The sequence below is a fragment of the Pleuronectes platessa genome, chromosome 17 (genome assembly GCF_947347685.1).
Source record: "Pleuronectes platessa chromosome 17, fPlePla1.1, whole genome shotgun sequence".
In the NCBI taxonomy this organism is placed as follows: Eukaryota; Metazoa; Chordata; class Actinopteri; order Pleuronectiformes; family Pleuronectidae; genus Pleuronectes; species Pleuronectes platessa.
The window spans coordinates 14623725-14645313 of NC_070642.1; the positions used below are offsets into that span (position 1 = coordinate 14623725).

The 21589-nt window shown below is 43.3% G+C and overlaps 1 protein-coding gene across 1 annotated transcript; it reads left to right on the forward strand.

The window, feature by feature from the left end:
• Window positions 1-70: 70 nt before the first annotated feature.
• On the forward strand, window positions 71-20787 carry rps6kc1 (ribosomal protein S6 kinase polypeptide 1). The gene is made up of 16 exons (XM_053445489.1): window positions 71-254; window positions 1214-1249; window positions 2192-2312; window positions 2592-2707; window positions 2813-2906; window positions 3011-3064; window positions 3174-3596; window positions 4025-4149; window positions 4323-4421; window positions 6574-6621; window positions 7128-7260; window positions 8650-10287; window positions 10966-11055; window positions 16850-16932; window positions 18603-18698; window positions 19055-20787. Exons 1-16 carry the CDS (start codon window positions 153-155, stop codon window positions 19154-19156), a joined length of 3360 nt encoding a protein of 1119 aa, XP_053301464.1. The 5' UTR covers window positions 71-152; the 3' UTR covers window positions 19157-20787.
• Window positions 20788-21589: the final 802 nt, after the last annotated feature.

A 21589-nucleotide genomic window follows, 5' to 3' on the forward strand; every position in this document is an offset into this window, starting at 1 on the left:
CGAAAGTGAAATTTACAGCATGCAGTTCCTTCGGTTCTCCTCGGGGGGGAGCTCTAGCATGTTCGCCTGCCTGTCACTGTGCGGCTTGCTGTCAGAGAATGAATGTGAGCGGCTAGCAGGCTACTAGCTTTGGCGATGTGGTCACTCTCAGGATGATATCGCAGCGGGACAGAGGAGAACTCGCTCGGTTTTATACAGTCACGGACCCGAAGAAGCACCAGAAGGGTTACACGGTGTATCAAGTCACCGCTCGGGTAAGAACAGGGAGGATGGACAGCCCGACAGCTAGGCTAATGCTAGCTGCTGTTAGCTAGCTGGTGAGATGCAATCACAGTGTTGTTAGCCAGGCAGTGGTAACTAGCTCTTGTGGGCACCGCTGTTAAAGCTAATTTAGACTTTACTTTAGGGCGTTTCCACGCCCATTGGGTTGTCAAGCTGCTAATTTAAATCATTAGCAACCCTGATGAGCTGTGTTAACCCAGAGCTGGACAGTCAAAAAGCCTGTAGTCAAGATGCTGCTACATGTAGCCTCGCAGTAAACAACGGCCATTGTGGTCCCAGTGTTTACGAGAATAGGCTGGTTTGTGTTGTCATCATATTTTCTGAGGCATGATTCTCATTGACATTCAAGCAGGAATGCGTGTTAAGTGGGATCAGGAGCCAGGCAGGAAGCTGAGATGGATAAATGTCAAAGCCTGAGTTATCTTCATCACTAACATGTCAATGGCATAAACTATAAAAAATATATTCTTCCAAAGTGAAGGGCCTCTGTGCTTTGACAATATTTCAAACAGAAAATACACTGGGGCATTTGAAGCCTTCCAATTTCAAGTATAGTTTCCTATCCTCAGTGATAATAAGCAGAAACTCACAGATCCAGTGCTGACATTGAGAAGTATGTCCTCTGATGATGAAAAGAATCATTCATACTTATCCTCCATTTAGCTTCATCTGCACATGCTCTGTTCAGTAAGTCAGGATAAGGACAGGCTGAGGCTTCTACATCTCCTGCTGCCTGGGCTCCTGTTTGTTATGAATGTCAGTGATGTCTCTCGTTCTAACTCTCAAGACTTCCGTCACTGGCTCCATAATGCACTCATTGTCACGCTCCGACTGGGTCCCGGCTCATACTTGTGATAGCCCCACACTTGGTTGTGGCCCTTGCAGAAACATCAGTTTTCCCTCTGAGCTCTCCTCTCCCTCCTCCACACAGATTATCTCCAGGAGGAACCCAGAAGATGTTCAAGAGGTAAGACACCAAGCCATTCTTTTTATATGGCGACTATGTGTGTGTGCAAAAATGCCGACTGTCTTCAGAAAAGACATGGAATGTTATCAAAGGAAATTTCCTCAGCCTATGTTGGTTCAGTCCTAACAAGACTAATACAATAGATCATTTTGTTATACGTCAAAATTAAATCATTCCTCTTTTGCTCTCATTCCTCTTGTGCTTTTTTTTTTACATTGCAATCTTTTTTTGTCCCCAGATTAAACGTTACACGAGGCCTGTCAAATTTATAAATAACATCAGCCAGACAATTTATAGGATTTGTCTTCAGACGTCAGTTCTTAATTGGTTTAAAGCAACTCCTAGAATATTACTTTTTCTCACAACATGCCGTATAAGATACTGCTCTCTTGCTTCTGAAACACTTGCAGTCTGTCCTGGAACCAGTGCTAATGCAACCAGCATGATGTCAATTACTGCATGTGTGTCTAAGATGCTTGAAAACCACAGCTTACCTCCATTACTTAGTGCAGCTCCAGTTTGGGAGTGGTATTCAAACCAGTTTGTCTCTCACCAGCAGCTCAGACAAGAATTTAGCAAACCAGATTTGTGTCTCAACATTTGGCCATTATGTTTTGCTTCATCTTACAGAGTAAAGAATTACCTGATCCAGGTCTGTTTTTAATGTTGTGAATTGGTTGTTTAGTTATTTACACTGGTTTATGTGTTCACATAACTGACATTAAAACCCATCCTAGTTTTAGGTTGTGCTGTTGTTTAAGTTCTAAAGTCAACTTATAATGAGATTACTTTTACAGTCAAGCACAATATCGAGCTACTCTGTCAAGCAGCGTTTGCTAAAGCACATTGAAATAATCCATTTGATTCCCATAACTTCCCTTCCTTGAGTCAGCGTCTTCTCCTTTATCTTCATCCATCTCCCCACTCTCCCTCTTTCTGTAGATAACAGTGTGGAAGAGATACAGTGATTTCCGAAAGCTTCATCACAATCTCTGGCAGCTGCACAAGGATGTATGTAGCCAGTCAGAGCTGTTTCCACCTTTTGCCAAGGCCAAGGTCTTTGGTAAGAAACTAACCTCCTTAATTTCCTTGTGTCAAACATCTGCCCTGATGTTTGTGTTGGACCTCGATGTGCAGAGACCTCTCCTGCTTGATTTGTATTGTCCTGTGGAAAATTAACATTTGATAGTTATCTTAAAGCTGCAAATGAAAACTGTAATAGTGAAAGACTGCATTAATTCAGTTCAGTTTTTTTAAATAAAGTTTAAAAAAGAAAACTGCAGTTCCCATAATGAGCAAGAAAAAAAATCTCTTATCAGTGTCCTTGTATGTTCTTGTGCAGGTCGTTTTGATGACTCAGTGATTGAGGAACGAAGACAGTGCTCTGAGGATCTGCTACAGTTCTCTGCTAATATCCCTGCTCTGTACAGCAGTCAGCACATCCAAGATTTCTTTAAGGTACAGTACACACACACACACACAGAAACACACAGAAACACACACACACGCAAAAACACACAATTTACCAAAAGACTGTGGACTATGATTTAAATATCTTTACAGGGAGGTGAGGTCCATGACGGCTCAGAGCTCATTGGACCAGCTGAGCCCTTTTCAGATTTCCTGGCAGATAGTTTATCAGACTGCAGCTTTGACGGTACGATCACAGACACTAACTCTTCCTTGTAATCAGTCTCTACTCTTAATTTACTGTTGCTGTAAATTCAAACTTACTCGGGGATGTATGGACATGTGTTTCAGTTCAAAGAGACTTCAGTGGTGCAGATGATTTGACTATCACGTCTGAGTATGGAGGTAGAGTGTGTTCTTTGAATCAGAATGACATAAAATATACTATTGTTTTTGGTTTGGCATGTAGTGTTTATAGATGTCAGTACTGACCCTGGCATCCATCCCTGCTCAGGCCCGTCCATTGACAGTGACTTGACCTCCCTGGTTGTGGATACAGACTCTTTGGCTGAGCTGGATGATGGCATGGCCTCAGGCCGCACCTCCCCAAACCAGCCACAGGGGGGAGCTTCCCATATTAGCAGCAGCTGCAGCCCTCGCTTGCCCTCCCTGCATGACCACCGCTCCCCATCTCCTAGCCCAGTCCCTGCCTCCTCAGCCCCTAACCCCGAGGTCAGCTGGCCAGGCCGGAAGCCTCTCTTTTCTGGCACTTTGAAGAAAGTCAGCGGTGGCAAACACAAGGACGTTAAGTCCGACTACCTAGAAAAAGCCAGCGAGCTCATCTGCGTGGCTGTACAGAAGGAGAAAGAGCAGGACTACCAGGCAGCTTTTTCTTATTATCGCAGTGGAGTGGACCTGCTGCTGCAAGGAGTGCAAGGTCAGTTCGGTCAGGAGCTGGATACTGTTTCTGCAGTGGAGTCCACTAAAGAACCATTTAAGTCCAATAATTATAAATTATATATAGACCATGACAAATCTTTTGAATATGACAGTAGACTTAAGTTTGATGATGAATTGAGTAGTCACACTGACTTCCTGACTTAAAGATCCCCTAGGGACCACACCAGTGCCCTAGAGCATCCCGTCGAAACTAATCCAATGTAACACAAATTGCTGCAGCCTTCTAAGATCCTTACATTATGCCAAGTGGTAATCAATAATGTATTTCAGCTGGATTGGTAGGCCCTGTGTTAACATAGGCTGTGATTCTGTCAGCTTCTCCCTAATTATGAGGCAGACAGTTTACTACTATAAGTAATTCAGTTAATTCAATAATTCAAGTTTTTTATTTCATCCCTATTGTAGGTGAGCCCAGTCCCTCACGACGAGAGGCAGTGAAGAAGAAGACTGCGGAGTACCTGATGCGTGCAGAACAGATATCCAGTCAATATCTGAAAAGCAACATGGGTCAAGGGTCAACGCAAACAGTAGTGAGTGGGATGAAAATGTGAAATTATTGCTTTTAAAATATGTAAACCATTAATAATGTTTTTTATATTTATGTCAGCATCTTACCTGATCCCATCATCAAGGTGATAATCTGTTGCCCCTGCTGTGCCGGTTCTCACCCTTTAACCACAGACATGTTTCTCTGTTTTTCAAGGCTTTGGGGGTACAGTGCTGCCCTTCCAGCAGCAGAACAGGCCAGCAGAGTCCATCTGATGAGCTGAGAGCATACAGGGTGTTGGGGGTCATAGATAAGGTCAGTTTATATAATCAATCAATCATATTTGATTTGCCCATATTCAGATATCACAATTTGTCTCATAGATCTTAATAAGGTGTGAGATTCTCTGTTCTTAACCCTCAACGAGAGTGAGGAAAGTCTACCAAAAAAAAACTGTAATGGAAAGAAGTACAATAGATTCCACGTGTAGCTAAACACATCAACAAATATCAATATTTACTTTACTGTCTACGTTTTCCTCAAAACTGTTGACATCTGGCATGATATCTTTTTGCACATATTTTAATAATCCGCTTGGGCTCAAATAGTTGTCACACTTTATTAGGTGCAAGTCTAAAAACAGGATTTTATTTTGAAGTTACAATCATAATCTGTTAATCCTTTTTTCTAGCGTGTGGATAAATCAACGTTAGTACTGCTTTTACTTTGCCTGATGCAATGTCAGAGTTTTCTCCTTGAATATCAAAGGTTTTAAGGTGAAATGGAAAAAAATAGCATAACAATAATTCAATTTAGCTTCAGCAGACATTCATTTATGTAACAATTTGTGCAAGCCCAGATTAATGTGGATGGTATCCATCCCCAAATTTCTCCTCCCTGTGTCCTTTCCTTCTTCGACCATCTCTTTAATCTGAGGCAATAAAACCTAATAGATTTACTGGATGGAGTAGTAAGGGCTGAGTGTGTGTATGTTTAGCGTCAGTTATCACTACCACAAGGTCAGCTTGGGTTGCCGGTCCCCTCAACCAGCTGCCGGCGAAGCAACTTCACCACTCAGCCATGAAATGACTTGGCAAGCAGCTCAGAGAGAAGCACACAGTATTGAGTCAATGATGCTCATCCTGCATACATACACACACAAAAACCCTAAGGAAAATGTTGAAACAACATGTGTTACTCTACAGAGACGCACTTGAAATCCACAATATTTCAGAAACAAATCAAGCACAAAAAATAAACACCGTAAGTGAAAACAAAGCTGTACAGAAATGGCCTCGCTTTCCTTTGCTCTTTCTCCTACTTCCTCCTTTCACTTTTAATGGGGACAGGGGGGACAGATGGAGAGAGCTCCTCACCCCGGTGCTCCCCCCTGCCCCCCCACTCCACCTCCCCCTTCCCTGATGTTTGTGTCTTAATTATATTAGCGCCCTGGCTAGCACCGGCACTCTGTTTACTCACAGCTCCATTCATATCCATTTAGCCTGCACCTGTTTGGTCCCAGCCAGGGTCACATGGAGGGAACGCACCCACCAAAACATACGCACGCACGACGCCGTGCACAAACACACAGCAGGTCACGCACATATGCTCAAGCTCTCCCTCGAGACGACGAGGGAGCAGGAGAGCAATGGAGATGTCAGAGGGAAGAGGAGGGCGGGAGGCAGGATGAAATAAAGACATTAGGAAGAAAGGAGAGACAGAGGGAGAGAAACGAAAGGAAAGTGAGATGAAATGGTGGGAGCCTCTTTTTCCGTTTTAATGTGTGTACAGATGGGAGAAACGTTCAGAGGATGTAGCGACGGCAATGCCAGATATTACAATGTCTGCAATGATGCATTGTACGGACCTGTGGTGAAATATTGTTCAAAGAACACATGTGGTCCAGCATTTTAAAACATTAGGAGTAGGGTAAATATGTGTGAAACTCATATGAACTATGAAGAGTAGTTTGGCTGGTGACTTGCTCATTTTTTTTTTTTGGTGTCATTTAAAACCTGAATCTAAAGATTATTTTCAAAAATATTTTTGCATTACCTCCACCTAGAGGTTATGATTTGTCTGCATTTATATGTTAGTTAGTAAGATTATGCCAAAACAACTTAAACCTAAAACATGTATTTATGGGACTGATATGTGTGTGGAACATGGTGCAGATTTGATTTTCTGTCAACTTATCAATTAATAATCGATTTGGCTGTAAGTTATTGATGAAAATATGTGTCTATTCTATTGCCTTTACACTGATTCATAACATTGTTCCCTCTTTATTGTTATCACACACATACTTTCTGTTATAATTCAGGGACCTGCATTTATCTTTCAGTGACCCTCATGTGTGCCCTGACCCAGTCATTGAAAATCACTGCTGGAGGACACAACCAATACACAATCTTAGACTGTGCGCGTCTGTTCAAACATGTAATTTAATGGCCCTCTTCCATCACAGGTTCTTCTGGTCATGGACAAGAGAACAGAAGAGACTTTCATCCTGAAAGTAAGTGTAGTGTGTACGTGTATGTGTGTGTTTGTGTGTCCCTCCTCCTGGTCTTCCCAACTGTAAGTGTAACTGAAGTGTGCCAGAAGCCCCTGTGTGTGACCGCTGTAATTGATTCTAATGGGCCTGTCCCTGTCAGCTCCTCTGCTCTCAGGTGTGAGACGTGTGCCAGATGTCAACGCACAGCACAGGCACAGATGACTACACACCCATGCGCGCACACACACATACCTACACACACTTGCAGCCAATGTGAACTTTAAGTGTAGCGCTGATGGATTTATGTGGCTCTTTTAAAGTCACGCGCTGTATGTGGCTTGATGAATCCAGTGACTTTGGGGCATAGCTGGCACTTTGTTAATGGGAGCTTTCTCCTTTGCCACACTCTCAAAAAAACGCTCTAAACACTCACCACCCTCTCCCCCCTCCTGTCTTGTCTGTTTTTTTGTGCCTACTTTGATTTTAATTGCTCACCTCCTTCCCTCCTCCACTTTTTCTTGTTGCAGGGTCTGAGGAAGAGCAGCGATTGCGGGCGGACCAAGAGGACCATCATGCCTCACTCTGTGCCCCACATGGTACAGCTGAGGAAGTTTGTCGTCTCTGAAAACACAGTTTTCCTTCTGCTGCAGTACGCCGAGGGTACGACTTCCACACATCTCCTGCTCATCTGTTTCATCTTCCCCCTTTTCATCTTCTGTCTTGTGTCCCCTCCTTCACCTGATTCCTCTCTCACTCTCGTCTCCCACCCCTCTCTCTGCCCTTGTTCCAGACAGATGTTTGATAGAGATGGGTGTGTGTCACAGGTCATTATTCTGAATACCAGGTGGCCCCATGCTTCATTAGCTATGCCAACACCTGGGCCTCCTTACATCCCACTCACTCTAGGATGTGTGTAGGTTGCGTGTGTGCGGGTGAGTGCATACGGTGTGATGCGGCCATATTTTTTAATGCCCTGTAACCTTTTCAATCTGGTGTACTCCATAACCACCCTGCACTAATATTAGTGCACTGTATTGAATATAATATGTGGCTGTAAAACATGATCTAATAAAGCCGATCAAATCCCACAAAAGGCAGTTTCCCCATTGTTGCGTCCCGGCTCTGTTATTCAGAGAATCCAGGGTCGCTCCTTATGCTTCTATAGTATGTTGTTAGCCGCTGACAGGTTGAATGAGGATAGACAGGCAGAGGGAGGGAGGCAGTGACCTGAGTGACATTGGACAAAACAACATATGGATGGTTTTACTTTCTAAGCCATCGAGCTGCCCCGCTATCATTATCATCACTGTGAACTCACTATCCATTCTCATCACACACAACAGATGCTGGCTTCCAATTGCTCACACTACAGCTGTGTGTGTGTGTGTGTGTGTGTGTGTGTGTGTGTGTGTGTGTGTGTGTGTGTGTGTGTGTGTGTGTGTGTGTGTGTGTGTGTGTGTGTGTGTGTGTGTGTGTGTGTGTGTGTGTGTGTGTGTGTGTGTGTGTGTCAGACACAAATTCAACAATACCCTGAGAACATAAAACATACACTAGCCCAAATCCTATTAAACCAAAGTGGTTTCAGTCAGAATTGTTTTCGTTTACCTTTGTAGAAAAAAAATAATGATTGTAAATAATAAAATTGTCCCTTTAGTGCAGCTGCGTTTGGGCTTTCATTTCATCTTAAGAACAATACAAATTACACAGGAGAAAGTCAGTTTAAAAATCTTAAGGCTTTAAAGTGGCCCCTGTATCTTTCTCCAATCCTGAAGTCCCTGTGTTATAATTTAGTTTTTTCTGCATTATATTTGTTGATGTTTCAAAAAGTGGTGCCATACATGTAGAATACTCAAATGAAGATGTCAGCTTTTGGAGAACAAGCTGAAGTTGCTGAGTTTCTGAAAACGATCATGGAAAAGTTCATTCAGTGGAAAAGGATCAAATTATCTAGAAATGCTTTCTGTCTACTTTCTCATTCCTCCTCAAAGTATCAGCTTTATCTGTAGCCTGCTTTTCTGTCTCTTAACGCCCTGTTTCTTTCATCTTCAGGTGGAAAACTGTGGTCGCACATTGAGAAGTACCTAAGTAATTCAAGCCCGGAGGAGAGCTTTGACATTGCTTTCATTCAGAAGAGCCACACAACAGCAGTGCACACCCCACAACCTGCTGTACCACAGCCGGATACAGACTCAGCCAGTTCAGGTTCAGGGCCCGTCGCTGGTTCTGTTTCTGTCTCGGAGCTGAAGAAAGAGGGAGGAAACGTCCTGGCGCCTCTTAAAAGACTTCTTCCCACCAGGCTTATCAAACAAACGGGGGCCCAGTCAGACTCTGGAGCCAACTCCGAGGAAGAGTGCACCAACAGTTATTTGACTCTTTGCAATGAGTATGAACAAGACAAAGTAGAACCAGATGCACTTGAGGAGGAAGAGGCGAGGAGTGAACAGGAAATGCTGTCACTAGAAGTTCCCGTTGTGACGACCACCACTTCCTCACGTAGCCGATCGCTGATGAGCAACGACAGCCTCTCGTCACCTCTCAGCTCTCAGGAACTTGGCTTCTTCACCGAGTCATCCGACAAAAGTGGCCACACCCACGACAATGAGCAGGACCACAGCGAGGGACAGGACCAAGGGGAAGTTTTTAGTCCTTTACCCTCTCCTGCCGTGCCCCTGTCACTGGATCAGTCCAAGCACACGCCAATGGAGTTTTTCCGTATTGACAGCAAAGACAGTGCAAGCGAGGTGACATGTCTCGACTTTGGAGAGCAGCGCCCCCCTAATAAGCAGGTCCCGCTTTTGTCTACGTCCGACCTGGGCTCGGACATCCCCGAAGATCTTCCAGAGCTGGCTCAGGAGGTCAAGGGCCACAGCTCGGAGCTTTGGTCGTTAGATTGCAGTGATAAAGGCTCCAATGAGTCAGTGCCAGTCATCTCATTTAAAGAGGCGGTAGTGGCGGACGATGGTCACCCACCTGATCTCCTGGTCAACCTTCCTGCAATGAGTGGGACCGTGGACTCGTCACAGGAGGAACTGGAGACCTCGGGAGTGTGTCTGGGCCTCGAGGCCACAGCCTCTCCTCAGAAGTGCATCCAGCCAGATGTTTTACAGCTTCACAGCCAGCCGGAGGAGGAGGAGGAGCAGACACTGGAGCAGGAGCTGTCATCTCTGTGTACAGCCTCTGCAGCCTGCGACACCAGTGTTGCCTCCTCCTCTCCCCTCAACTCATTGTGGGACGACTACAGCCTAGCATTTGGCATAGAGGCCTCTGACAAAATGGTTTTTGATGAATGCCAAAATAATGACCTTCCTCTCGACGCAGACATTTCAGGAGCTGACTCAAGTAGCGAAAAACCAGAAGCCAGTACGAGAATAAACACAGACCACAGTGCAGCCTCTATCCCAGACGCGTACGGGACAGAGGCCTGTGCTGTGGTCGAGGGTTTATTACATCTTGATGGTGAATTATCAGGAATGGTTAGCAATAAAAGTGTCATCGAGTTTGATAAAGAAGTATCGCGGCTGTTCGCGAAGCTGGACGAGCTGTCGCTGGCTGCATCCCAAGCCCGTATACCGGAGGAGTTTGTCCAACGCTGGGCTGTGGAGATGGTGACAGCTCTGGATTCACTGCACCAAGAAGGTATCATCTGTCGAGACCTGAACCCCAACAACATCCTGCTCGACCACCAAGGTTCGACATTAACGTGCTCTGTGTAATGTGTGTAAATCCCACTAGCTTCAAATCCCTCTGAAGCTGCTGTATTATATGGAAGGCAGATTTTTATTTCCTCAAGCAAAAACCAAATGCCTCTTGGAGATTTGAAGCCAGGGTCTGTGCGTGTTCCTTCCTTTAAAGCCTGTAGTATCTGACTGAGGGACTGTGGCTCTTGCAGAAAGGGAAGTGTTGTTTTACCAGCAGGTCACAGATTCCCACTCAACTTCCTCCTTTGTCGTCCTACAATCATGTCTCTCCACCTCGTTATCAACAAGCGTCTAATTAGCTGAGTGGCTGTTTTCGTCTCCCTGGTGGTAATTATTGTTCTAAAGGGCCCATCAACGGCATAGTGTGGTGCATCAGTCTGGCTAGCCCGGGCTAATGGCCACGGCTACCTAATGACACCATTAGTTCTAATGATAGCGTTAACGGGTAGCCGCTAAACAGAAGTAATCGCCGTGGCCGTGTGCTTGAAAAGCTCGCAGAGAGATTTAGAGAGGCAGAAAGGAGCAGAGGAAGGAACGCTGCAAAGGTGAATACACAGTCAGAAAGAGTAGAATGTCAGAGTGACACTTGACTGCGTGAGGTTGACAAGAAGCAGAACCTTGGATGAATGTTTCACACAGCTGAAAACTTTCTATCTTCTCTGTGCAGGTCACGTTCAGATCACCTACTTCTGTAGCTGGAGTGATGTGGAAGAGTCCTGTGACAAAGACGCCATTGCCAATATGTACTGTGCACCAGGTGAGCTGCACATCAACACCATAATACACGTTTGTTTGTTTTACCCAGGAGTGCCGAGGTTTATGTGAGGTTCATTCTATGCAGGCAAGCTGGTCCATAAGCAGGCCACTCTCCCATGGTCTCAAAACCCTCATTCATAGCGCGACATGAATAAAGGGTACATACATAACTCAAAGAGAAAGAGACAAATTATTGCTGTGATTTATTTTTGGGGAGCTAATAGAAGAAGAAATCTACATGCAGGTGCTCTTGCATTCTCTTTTTTACGAGGTTAAGGACACCTCATATTAATAGTACAGGTTTGAGGTATTGTTTTAGATTTGTATTAACAGTCAATCATTGCTTAATCAATGGAAAATGTAGTTTTCTTTTACTCATTTTCTTTTACTGGTTTTGAGGAAGATGATTCGTCTTGTAGTACATGTGTTGTCCTCTAGAGTGTGCTGTTGTGCAGCAAAGTGTCAACCCTGAGTGTTGCGCCGAGCAAACTCGTGGCAGCTCTGGCATGTTGTTTAAAAGCTGCTTAAAACAAACTGCTGCTAGACTACAGCACCATGTCCCTGCTTAGCACTTCTGTGTGTGTGTGTGTGTGTGTGTGTGTGTGTGTGTGTGTCTGGCGGGTGTTTGTGTGTGTACGGGTGCCTGTGTGCACGTGCGTTTGACATCTACGGGTGGATAACTTTCCGATATGCCGCTGCTTTAAGCATATGGCTTCTCACTTGGGCTGTTGGGTAGATTATACGCAGTGTGCTTAATTACACCTTTCTTAAATATGCAGGATGGATAACTGTTCGCTGAAAACACTGGACGCACTCAGAGACGTACACAATGACCCTCACACTCATTCACTCTCCCACGCACTTATATTAAGCTATTCATCCTCTCTCTCTCAAGCCAGGAAGGTCACTTCAGATTTAAATCCTCCTTGTGTCCAGAATGTACAGTGTGACACTGTTGTAATAAATCTGAAAGCAACAATCTAATATCCAAAGTGTGTATTTCTAGTCCCTTAGCAACGGCTTGTTTAAAAGCCTACTAATGGAAATAGAAGCACACGCAGGCATATGTTCCACTGGTCAGCTGTAGATGACCTAACATGAATGAGAGATGTAGGTATAATGTAGCTTCCACAACTAAGAGTGGAGCCACTGAAGTTAGTTTTTTATTAATTTAATCCTGATAATTGCAGCCAGTGAGAGTTTTTGACCCAAACCGTGTGGTCTGTATGTTTGTCGATAACCTGGAATTTCCATGTTGTCAAAAAAACGTATTGTGAATTAAAATACAAAAACCCACTTGACTTTTTAGTGTAAAGCAATGTTGCAATGAAGTAGTATTCATCACATCATCTCTAGATAACTTTTATCCCCAACAAGGAGATTATGTTTTCCACCTTGTCTTGTTTAGAAGGATAATGTAAAAACTACTCGCCTGATCTCCGCCAAATTTGGTTGAAGGATGGAGCCTGGAAAAAAAAACAAAAAACATTTAGTGCTGGTACAGATTTAGAGGTGATCCAGTCTTCAACTGTTTAATGATGAATAAAACATTTAGGTTTCACTCCGCTTCCTTCATTTGTAATATTGTTCGTCCTTCGCAGGTTCTAACTCTACTAGGTGTCAATCTAGTTCACAATTCTATTCAAAAGTTGATCAAATACATCTGATGTAAAATATTAAATTAAATTAAATCATACTACCTATTTTAAAGAAAATGATTTCACATTGGTTAATTGACCAGTTAACTTGCACAGTTAGTTTCAGTCCCGTTTGACGGACACAGTGTCTAATGAATGAAAAGATTTATTGGAGAAAGCAAAAGGGAAAAGAAACTGAAGTGTTTTATAAACAATCGTCTGCATTGCATTTGAGTGATGCTGCGTTCAGGTCACACAAGCCTTAATACAAATAGATTGATGGAAAAATATTTTTATGGCAAAAAAATGAACATGTTGGGGATTAAAGAGACTAGTTAGTTAACTAGAGTTAGTTAGACGGCTGTTGCTGTCATGAGGATCAATGGATGTATTTCATACCAGCAGCCAGCAGGGGGTGTTTTATCCTGATATTAAATGAGCGGACCATTTCAACATCTACAGACTCGTCCAACTCAAACACTGGACATGTTCTCTGTTATTCTTGTCCCTCATACGGTCACTTATTGTACTTGCTTATATTAATCCCAACCAGAAAGCTTTACATCAGGTACACACATTAATGTCTAGATGTGCTTATGCATTTCTACACACTAACATGGAGGTTAGGGAGTGTGTCTCTCTTCTGCCCTTGTTATATATTGCTGTTTATCCAGACAGGGTCAGCTCTAGTGATGGCTTCATTCCTGATGACAGATTTATGACTGTTTGCCAGAAAGCTAGCAGGGGGCCTGCTGTGACCGCGTGTGTGTGTGTATGTGTGTGTGTAAGGAGGAGGGAAACATGTTTTTAAAACGCACACATTCACACCCAAAAAAACACAGGAGTGGACTCGGAAAACACAGCAGCAGGGCGTTAATCTGTTTATTCTGCACCATTCTGCTTATTTACTGTGTCGCCATTTCGTCATCACTGATAAACATCAGATGGCTACTTTTCTGTTCTCTAATAAGAAAAAAAACAAGCTGTTGAGTGACGGTGTGAAGCGGCCCACATTTCAGCAGAAATGGTAATTGTTAATTGTTCTGTAAACAGGGAAGCAAGGACAAAACCGATTGTCTTCAGTGTCTAAGAAAAGGGAAATTCAGTATTCTTCCCCATCTGAGGTAACAAGTCTGTTAGTGGGGCCACAAATATTCTTACTGTTTGTTCTAAAAAAAAATTTTCCTCCTACCTGTTCAACAACAACATGATCTACTGGAAGATAAAGTTCAGTTCCCCTTTTTAACACAGAGCCGTCATCTAATTTGTTTTGAAAAGATTTTCAGGGAAGAAATTGTACCGTGAAAGTACTTCTCCTTTATTATTTGAATTGTCTGTTCCAACAGTGGAGATGACCCATTGTTTTACTGTATTAGATTTGAATATGTAACTCAAATGGTTATATCGGTGTTTCAACAGCTCACAAGACATGCACTCACAGTCTTGGAACATCACACACCGATCCCTCCTTACTTCCTACCTGCGTACACTCCACTTCCTCTTTCAACAATGACTGTCGGTTAGGCTTTTAGGGAAGTCGGCCTGAGAGGAGAAGAGAGAAAGTTCCTTATGGCCCCCAGGAGGGAGGAGATGGAGTGTGATTAAGATACAAAGCAGGAGGGAACTTCATTGTTGAGGGGAAAGGGAAGAAGAGGCCACAAGGTGAACTCACAGTATTGTTTCACCGATGCGTCTGAACTCCTCCGAATCCTTCTGCTTTCTTCTGAATCTTGTGATTCACTTCAAAGTATTTTTAATGTGCGGGCCAGGAAAGAAAGTGTCAAGTTACTGGCAGTATGGTCAAATTTGGAAAGGTACACTTCACACAGAGCATTGTTACAGTTACTTTGAATGACCCATGGCCTGTGGATGCAGTTAATTCTCCCTTCCCATCCTCTTTCTCTCTGTCTCCCTTTCTCCCTGCCTCGCTCTGACAGAGCGGTAAGTGTAGCCAGCTCCACTGTACTCTCCCTGCAGCTCCTTCGACATTAATCCATTGTGATGACATCGACCTTGCTCTGAGACGTGTGTGTGTGTGTGTGTGTGTCCAGTATTTCCCCCCCAGCTCATAACCACGCAGGTATCACTAGTCCGTTCAATGACGATCTTCTCTCCTTGGCTGTCAAAACAGTAGTCCTGGGGAGCCCTGAAGACTGGTTGCTCAGTTGGTTGTGTGCATGTGTGTGTTTATGTGTGTGGACAAAACGTGCAAGTCGTATCATAACCCTCTCTAACCTTGGCTGCAAGAGAGCCGCACAGGCCTCCGGAGTTTCCCGGCAGCCTCCAGGAGATGAGGGGCTCTTTGTCTCCGCAGCTGAGGAGCCTGGTCTCTGGGCACACACACTGCCGTGACCCCTGGGTCCTGGCCCTCTGGGTGACCAGGCGTCCTCCCTCTGGAGAGAGCAGAGCAGAGGGGAGCTGAGTGGCACAAGAGGCCATCTGGTACCCAGTGGAGCTCACACATACTCCGATACACTCGCTGACACATACACTTGTCACGTCAGCAAACTGGTATCATCACGCTGGGTGTCTTAAATACACATTGTGAATCCCAACATCCCAGTCACTCCCATCGAGCTGGCGTTCCACCCAAATCTCACAGAATGTTCTCATGAACATCAGTTTTTGTGAACTGACAGGAAATGAATTCACGGCTAATTAAGATAATTGACTCATTCAAGTAATTTTTCACACAAAGGTACCAAGCATTTAAAAGCCCCATGAAATGGAAATTGCAGTTTTAATCCCGTGTCCCTGTGATAATTGTTCATGTATCTAATTTCATTTGCCAAATATATGTCAAAAAACAATATCATGGCGAAGTCGCTCTGTTCTGCTCCTGGAAAACGGTTTCAACAGCCTCATGACTCATTCTGCACTCAGGGCTGTTTGCTAATTTTGCCTCCAATTATAATTCTTTCTCAAATTTTTAAATGTGTCCCTGTGTCAGACTTGCTGTTTGAGAAAAGTCTTCTATTGGCTGCTGTCAAATCACAATCAATTCTTAAACATGACGATTTGTTGCTTTACTTATGTTGTTACTTTGAACTGAGTCTCTTTGGACTTTTGCAGTTTACATCTATGGATGTCACTCTTATTGTTTTCATTATAACAACTAGTCTGTCCGAGCCGAAATACAGTGGTTGCACTGTTCCTGGTCTCTCTCCCCCTCCTCCCCCGATATCTCTCTCCCTTCTCTCCCCTCTTTCCCCGCCAACCTTCCCTCTCTTGCCCATTTCCTCCGCTCGACCCAACCGGCCGGGGCTGATGAGGGACTTCTTCTCTCCACAGTCGCCAAAGATCTTCTCTTTATGGGAGCAGTTATGTTTCTCTATAATTTTTAAGGTCTCAACCTTTTATGTAAAGGGCTTTCAGATTATGTTTATTATGATTTGGCGATGTACAATTAAAATGGAATTGAAATTAATTGAATGAACAGAACAAATGAAACGACCTTGGGTTGTAGAAGATTGTGATTTACTAACGTGCCACTATTCCTTGACAATATACAGACAAAACATTAATTATTAAATGGAGAAAATAATCAGCAGATGAATCAAAGAAGGAAATAACTGATAGCTGCAGCCCTCGTCTGGTTAGATTATCATCGGTCTGGTATAGATTCATTTTCAGCTGAAGAAAATTAAAATAAAAAGAACTGTAACAAATTGCTATTGTATTAGTTTTCGTATTCCTGCATTACATTTATTTGTGTGTGTGGTAGTGCGTGTGTGTGTGCGTGTTATATGTATGTGTGTTTGAGGTCAGGTCATGCAGATGGTGTGAAGTTGCAGCACAGACGGTTTCCTCAATTTAACTGCTTTTTTATTATGCAAATAACCCTTTTATGAGACACACACTCGTGTGAGTGTGTGTGTGTGAGAGGGACTGTGTCCGTGTCTTTGTGCTCATTTCGAATCGATTGTGTATGTTCAATGAAATATTTTGTAATCCAAGATGTCATTCTGAAAGTGTTTAGTGTTGATGGTTTAAAAGAAAATCAAGTGGACTTAATTGTACAAGTTTGATTATTTTCTCATTTTACATCACAAGTGAATTATTTGTTCCCCATCTTCCTCCACATCACATGAGCTGTTTCCCTGTTTTTTATTTATTGATTAATTCTCTCTCTTCCTCTTTTTTCTGTTCTTGGTTCAGAGGTGGGAGGTATCAGTGAGGAAACGGCAGCGTGTGATTGGTGGAGTTTGGGCGCCATCCTGTTTGAGCTCCTGACGGGCATGGTGAGTCAGAAAGTATTACAAAAAACGTTATCTTTGTTACTAAGGTGTTGGGGGATGTCTGTAGGTGTCTTGGCTTTCAACTCTCTCACACTCTTTATGGTCTTGCCAAGTTGTGTGCGATTCTGTGCGCGTGTCTGTTTGTGTTTGAGTAGGTGGAGTTTGTTGTTTTGGTGCATTTGTGTTTGTGTGTGCGAGGTGCGTCTTGGCTGCCTTCTCTTACTCTGGTTCTTCGGGGAGTGCCAGGGGTGTCCGTGTGACTTTCTCCCCCAGCCTGAGCTCCATCTGCTGGGCCAGGGGGTCAGCTCTCCCCGGGCCTCTGTGCTGGCTCCTGTAGCAGCGCTGGGCTCGGAGCGTGCCGACCTCGCAGTGGTCGTGAAAGGTGAAGACAGGGGCAGCTCTCAAGGTGCCGCAGCACGGCTGTCTGAGGGACCGTCTTCCAAGACGGGCTCTGGAGGACACGGAGAATCTTGTTTTGCGAGACAACAGATACAGACTCAGCTGTTAGACATGTACACAAACACATTCACATGCTAATTATAACTTGCTGTTACCTTGAAGGACACACACACCCACACCCACACACACACACACACACACACAGTTGCCGACCCAGTGCAGGTGCAGTGTATCCCTTCCATTTTTTATTGTCTATTAAATTTGAATAAATTCTAACTGATTGCCAGTGGGCATATTTTCATTTCAGCCATCAGTGGTTCCCATCAATTGCCCAAACAAGAGTCGGGGTGTTAGGTTGGTGTTATTCTGTTGAACAATACACACCCACACTTACCTGGAAAAAAAGCCAAACCTCCGTCACACAGATGTCTCCTTTGATGATTATGTCTGTGTACGGTCCTGGCAAGGAAACACACACGCAGGCACACATAGTGTCTCTTGATCCTTGCAGGATAAGATCTTGCCTGGGGCAGTCTTGACTGCAGCTAGGAACCCAGCCAAAACTCCTGCAGCACATATCGGGAGAGGGGGAGAGAGAAAGAGGAAGAGAGGGAAAGCAGGCCGACCTAACTGATGGAGAGAACACACAGGGTCCACCAACACAAACACACAAACAGTTGACGCACACGTTCTGATCTAGTATTTTCAATGTGCAGGTGTATATGCTTTTAAGTTGTGCTGCTGCATTAAACAGGGATTATTTATTGTTAATTCTTATAACAATAGAAGTGTGTTCTGTGTTTAGAAAATAACTTACAGGTCTCCTGCTCCCTCTTACTCACTTCTGACAGTTTGACTTTATTATTTTCCTGTGAGTGCAACAGTTTCTTAACTGAATTGACAGTTTGATGCGGTTATTAGAGAAAACGCTTTTACAGTAAGTTTTCTGTGTACTAACGAAGAACAAACGCACCACATTTTCCCATGTAGTTCTTCCTATGACGCTGTCTGATACACAGCAGTTCTAAGAAAGAGCAACAGCAGTGAAATCATGCCCTTTGTTGTAGTTAGTGTGATCAGTGTTGTTTCAGTTGCTCTGGCTCTTTGGTCTCCTCCTATTTGTCCAGTCAGAGTGTTCTCACGTTGACCTATAGGCTCCGCAGGTGTCATTGTGTCTGTCCCCTCAGCTCCCAGTGTGTCAGGTTTTCTTTGTTTTAAATTGATGGTTATCTACCTCTCTTCTCTCCACCCGCCTCCACCCCCTCTGCACACAGTCTCTGCTGCGGTGCCATCCAGCAGGAATCAGTCGCCACACGGCTCTCAGCATCCCCGAGTCTGTTTCAAAGGAGGCCAGATCTCTGCTCGAGCAGGTGAGGGTCTGCGGTGCTGTGTGACTTCTCCTGTATGAAAATAAATAAAAATGGATACTGCTCACTCAGTTAAATGCTACCCCATCTATAGTTAAAATATACAAGATTGATCAACCTACAGAGAGAATGTTTAATTTTTATCAGGTTTTTAAAAATGAATCCTTAAACAGCAATAACATTTCCTCTGGAATAAATTCAATAGAAGTACTGGACATCTTCACAATACAGTATTCAAAGTGTCACAAAGTTTTTCGTACTGAGCGGGGAGCTGAGAAAATACTTTTGCGAAAACATTACAAACTGTTTAATTCATATTTTTGTGTCTTGTTTGTTTCGGTCTCTTTCCTCCTGTGCAGCTGCTCCAGTACAACCCAATGGAGCGACTGGGGGCAGGAGCGGGAGGCGTGGACGATATTAAAGCCCACCCTTTCTTTGCCAGAGTAAACTGGTCCAAGTAGACGCTAGGCATTGTGTGACTGTGGAAAAAGCTGAGCTGCATGCTGGGAAACGCGGTCCCAATTGAACGCTTTTGGAGACTGGAAACACAAGTAGATATACAGTAAATTATGCATCTCTGCACACGTCCCATTTTGTTCTTTCCCCATTTACTTGTCTGATTCTTTTTTTAATCTTTTTTAATAGAATTGGCGAAGCATCAGTATTATCTTCCCTGCACACTGCTTATTTCTTAGGGTTTAACACTTAAACAACATGTGTGGTGCAATAATTTTCACAGAAAGTGTGTGAGTGATGATCCACTGCAGTGTTGCTGCTCCTTGTGCCGAAGCCAAAATAACAACTAAAAGCGAGAGGTGACATTTTGTCCTTGTGTTTCACTGCATTTATTTAACACGGTTTGTTAATTTTGTTTCAAACTGACGCAATTCACTTTTCTTAAAGACCCATGTGCAATAAACTCCATTTGTCGCCACCTTAACACTTAAGTCATTCCTCATGAAGCCCACTGAGATTTAATTGTGCTGGGCTGAGCTTCTGCTTCGATGACAGGGTTGTGCCGTTGCTCTGATCTACAAACCGATATCTAATTTCTTACATGTTAAGTTTTTTGTGACCAACCCCCTTTTTACTGACAACCAGCCCAAGAACAATAAGACACTATGCAAAGCAGAATGAACAAAATCTACTGAGGCAAGAGACAGATTTAGATTCTGATTGAATATTAGTCAGAATAGATTTGAGTTATTTAATAGATTTTTGCAAGAAAAGGTTTAAAGTTTTTGTAGACCAAACTGTATGTAAAGATGGACGACCTGGCTAAAAATTAAACTGAAATATCCTGGATAGCAGCGCTGCCATCCTGCACATTTGGAGTCTGCGCAGTTACCATTGGGAGGAGGCGGGGTTAACTGACTAGGTGTTGATCAAGATGCTTTGGCCTCACAGTTTTGGAGCAATCATGTCGTCCATCTTTATTTATAGTCGGCAGCGAGTTGTTCATTCTGGAAATGAAGAATAATAATGAGAGAGCAAACTTAAACCATATTTGACACTGGTTTAACACACTATTTTAGTAAGTGAAAACGTTTTTGTGCACGTAAGAATATGATTTAAGTAATGTATTTAATACTATGAAGAAAAACAAATCCATCGGTCAACAAGTAATGTGTGTTCTGTAAATATACCTTTTTAAAGGATGTGCTGAGTGAAAGATGAACACGTTTGGTCAAAGCCAAGATTATCTTGTCAATCACACACGGCCTGATCAATCACATCCTTGTTTATTTGACTGTGTGTTTTGTGTTTTAAAGCAGCACTTCCTCTAACCTGCCACGTATTGATTTTATAAACCTGTAATAACTGAAGATGAGACGAATGCATTTCTCTTAACCACACTCAGATAATCACTCCTGTTTCCGCCACAGTGTAAAAATGTTTCCTAACAGAAATAATAAGATCCATTTCCCACTAATTAACCTTTTTATCAGACACAAACTTCGCAGTGAGATGAGATTGATGTTTTTTTTCCTGGTTTCCTATTGAATGCTCCCTCTCGTCTGTGTGTGTGTGTCTGTACTGGTCTGTCAGTGCATTCTGGAAAACAATAAACATACCTGGAGGAGCACATGAAGAGCGGTGATGCTTTCTTTGTAGATATGGTGTCCTGTGTGTGTTTCCTCTGAGGCTACAGCCCCCCCCCCCCCCCCCCCTCTGTTATCAGCCGGACTGATGATACTCCTAGAAAGCTGCTGTCACTCCTGCTGAGTGTCACCGTGACCATAATACAAGCCAACATACACACACACACACACACACACACACAGCATGGTTCTATACTCAGCACTCATTGATATAGAACTCTTTGGCCATGTTTTGGGCGCAGTTCTGGTTTTTCTGCCCTGCCTATGCTTATTCAGTAGTAATATATTAGCTTAGCTTAGCATAAAGACTAGAAACAGGTGAAAGAGCTTTGAAGTCAACCAACCTGACACCAAAAGCCAGCTAGCTCACATTACACTGAAATTGTTTTAGTTTTTCACTGTAAAACAACAAAAAATACTTGTATTGGTTTCACACAAATAACTTAAGTTTGGTCAAATTAAAAAAGATAGCAAGTGATGACTTTAATTGAAAAATACTAATTCCTTTCTGATTGAAGTATATATATATATATATAAATATATATATATATTATTTTTTGTGTCATATAATTAAGTGAACAGGTTCATTAGTTGGTCCAGTGGAAGGAATCGCCCCAACTAATCAGGCCTGAACACGTTACTCTATTCTCCACACAAGGTGGACAAAGACCTGCTCCTCCCCTTCCTCTGATTAACTAACCATAAATAGCTTTTTACCCTATCTCCACCTAACCATCTCTTCATCGTCAACAACCAAACCTATCAGCAAGGGCAACGACTAAACTAATCAGA